Below are 3,625 nucleotides of genomic sequence, written 5' to 3' on the forward strand. Positions count from 1 at the left end.
TTTCCCCCAAATCATCTGCATCTTAAATGCGTGTGCTACACGTAAGCAACAAAGAAAATTGCAAATTACTGGAGGATAAAGAAATCAGATTCTGAAGTTCATTTCAGATTTGGAGAGGTTGGAAAGACTAATATGGGTTCAACGGAGCAAGTCTAGGGAATAACCAAATGGTTGTTCTCACTTGTTTTAGTGAGACTGAAGCAGAAAGCAACATTTGACTAAACAAAGAACCATGACAAATTCTCATTTCCTTTCCTTTTCATTACAGGTTTACCACTGTGGTTATCAGTTTTTCTGTAAGCTTTTTAGTTTCTTCAATAGCGTAAATGCTTCTTGCTCATCTTTGTTCTCCTTTCATCCGTTGCTGTTTGATTTCTTCACTATCTTCTCTTCACTTTTTCTTCTATCGGGTTTTTCTGCACATTCCTGTGCAGTGGTCTCTTTAGATGGTGTTGCTGTTCCCCTCCCCCACCAGGGAGATATTGTACAGGTGCAGCCCCCTCCATCCCACTGTGTGTCTCTCAAGATGCAGTAGTAGGCAGCAGAGTCTCTCAGGGTGACCTGGGCCAGGATCAAGGTACTGGACTTCCTGTCTGTGGCGATGATCAGAGACGTCATTCCATGGCTCACATTGCCTTTCAGACCCTGAATCACATACTCTGGACCCTGGCCGGGAATCTGTCGATACCAGTGTATGTACTCAGTTCCACTGATTGTGGGGTGGTTACAGGGCAGGTGCACGGGTTCTTCTTCAGTACTCTCCACTACATCCGGCTGTGTGGACTTAGCATCACCCATGATACCTTGAGAGGTTGATAAACAATAGATTAGCTCTGGAATGTCAAATCTGGGTGCATCTAAGTTCAGTTTCATAAACAATCCTAAAACCTTCTTCTCTGACTGTAGTTGTACTGAAGCATTTTCAGGTGTGTTTCACAGGACAACAGAAACTTTACTGCTTTTTATTCCTAAATATTTCAGAGACACAAGGCCAAAGATAAATTGCTATATTCCAGGACCCTTGGAATCAATGAACCTGCAAATCCTCACAGCCTGAGAGCTATGGGGCTCAGGGGATCTTCTGTGAGGAGTGGATATGATAAACTTCTCCCAATGATGCTCAGATACTCTAGAGAAGCACACAGTCACATAGACACATAGAAACACATAATGTTATTTCCCCCTAGTGTTTGGTAAAGTGCAGGGGGAGAAGTAGAAGCAGGAGATACTTGCACTTTGTCTTCAGTCCCAGATCACTTACCCAAAATTAGGAGAATAGTTATTCCTGTCAACGATCTCATACTTCAAGTGTAATCTGGGGCTCCAGGCCTCAGAGCTCAGGATCTGTGTCTAATCTTCCATTTGCGGAGGTCCCAGCAACCACACAGCAGTCACTAGCACAGCCTCGAACAGGAAGCTCTCAGAGGGTGTTCCCCAGGCAAACATCAGCTAAAGATAGAGCAGTCTCTTGGTTGGCTCTACTCCCACCCCCAGGATGAAACATCAATTTATAAAGAGGGTAAGGAAGTTTTCCCAGTGTCTAGCCCTAATTCAGGGGATTGACACTGAGATTAGTTTCAAGCTTCAAACTCAAATAGTCTATGTCTGAGTGAGTCTGAATAAATAAAATCTTCCGCAGGTGGTCAACCATCCCTCATTTGTGGTACACGGCAAATCCCACCACTGAACTGGTATGAAATGTCCTTTAATCCAAGAACCTGATGCTGAACCTTTGACTACAAGGGGAGAAGGGAATTCCTTTCTGTATTCCCAGCCAGAGCAGCAAGTTACAGGAGGAGGTATACATAATTTAACTTCCATAGTTAGAAACTCTTTTCTGATTTTTTAAAAAAGACCATAAGCTGAGTTAAAATCCATTGACCCTGTGGAGGACAATATTTTCAACATATTCATATATATATATATACACTCATAGTTTTACATTACTGCTGTGTTCAGTCTGATAGAGAGAGATGAAATTAGAATGTAGTTTAAGCGCCATGGGGCCTGGTACTTGGGCTCCCACACAGACTCTGCGAATATTGTCTTAAGCATCTTCCCCATGGACATCGTCGGATGTCTCTGGTCTCGATAGAGGAACCAGTGACTTGAATGGTACTTATTCCTATTCAACTAGAGACCCTCTTCAACACATATTTTCTCATCTCCACGCCCATGCCGAGCGGTCATATGCATTGAGGACACTAAGGAGAAAAGGAAAGAAGGATAATAGGAGAAGAGAAGATTTGGAAAGGGAAATAAAATGAAGACATTTGACAAGAGAGGTGGAGATCACCATAAAGAATTTCCCTGGTTATTCTCAAAAATGGATGTTATTAACAAAATAGGAAGTATAACATTAAAATTATTTGTTTCTCTTCTATAAGAACTAAGCTTTTTATTCCACTATAGCAACAATATTTGGCCATTTCAAGTTAAACTCTTAATCACGTCTGACTTCTATTCCCACGAAGAGTCTGCCTTTGGTCTGCATTTGGGCAGGGGCTTACTCATGTCCTTGAAGCTGTGCCCACACTCAGTGTGAGATTATGAAGTACAAGACGACAAAGGGGATGAAAGTAAGTTCTTTCACAACTCAATGACAAGCTGTCCCTCACCCTGGAAGGAGCTTTGCTTTTTGGTGTCACAGCCCCCTCTTGCGACTGTACCTATAAACTCCTCTACTGAGAACCAGGACGCATCAGTCAGCAAGTTTGTGTTTCAGGCTTAAGGATAGATATGTCACATCTGCTACTTCCCTCTGGTGGCAAGGCTCCGTGAAGGGCTACCTACTACTGAATTTTCTTCAGTCACTTGGGAGTTTTGGAACTCTTTCTGTGATGGTTTTCTCAAGGAATCGTTTTAAAATCCCCCTGAATCAAATTCCTTTCACTTTGTTACTCTCTTGTTTTCTCATGTTGGAAGGCAGTTCCCTAAGTTGACATTAGTCACTATTTAGTGTAGGGTTTGACAGAACCTAAGCACTTAATAATAATCGTTGGGTCAATGTGTTAATCGATATGCATTGCAAAACTTTATATGGAATGACTGTCAGTATTATGCCAAATAACATCTTCTCATTATCTGAACAACATAAGAAACAAAAGTATTCAGCAGTAAAGAGAAATGCAAAATTAACCTGTGGGCAAAACTCAAATAGAGAGCACACCAACTCTCACTCCGTATGCATCCCAAAAAAACAAAAAACAAAAACAAAACAAAACTTCAGAAATCTAGGATAAGGAAAGCCTTATTATGCGAATATGGCGGTCAGTATATGGCATGGTGGTTATACGGTCATAATTAATTTAATAAATATTCAAAGTGCATCCACTCTGTGCCAAATTCTAAAGTGATAATAGTAGTTTAAGGATGGTGTAAATATATAAATGAAAGAAGGACTAACTAGGTTCTCCTAAAGAAATATGAAAGATAAGTCACTATGTCGTCTAGTTATGTAACACAAAAGTCAGAACGACATTATGACTCTTGATCTTATGATTTTTAGTGTAGTATGAAAGTGTTTGGAGAATCCAGACTGAGTCCAGAAACCTTAAATATCGTGGATCCATTTGTATTTTGTTTATTTTTACATATCGGCCTTGTTGGGATATAAATCATTTAT

The 3,625-nt window shown here is 40.6% G+C and overlaps 1 gene segment (V, D, J or C); it reads right to left on the reverse strand.

Annotated features, from left to right (window-relative positions):
* Positions 1 to 354: 354 nt before the first annotated feature.
* Positions 355 to 1,301, reverse strand: LOC102887433. The segment is given in 2 exon segments: positions 355 to 803; positions 1,262 to 1,301. Coding segments are annotated over 2 exon segments (489 nt in total).
* Between the last annotated feature and the right edge of the window lie 2,324 nt (positions 1,302 to 3,625).

The sequence above is a fragment of the Pteropus alecto genome, unplaced genomic scaffold (genome assembly GCF_000325575.1).
Source record: "Pteropus alecto unplaced genomic scaffold, ASM32557v1 scaffold1267, whole genome shotgun sequence".
NCBI lineage: Eukaryota > Metazoa > Chordata > Mammalia > Chiroptera > Pteropodidae > Pteropus > Pteropus alecto.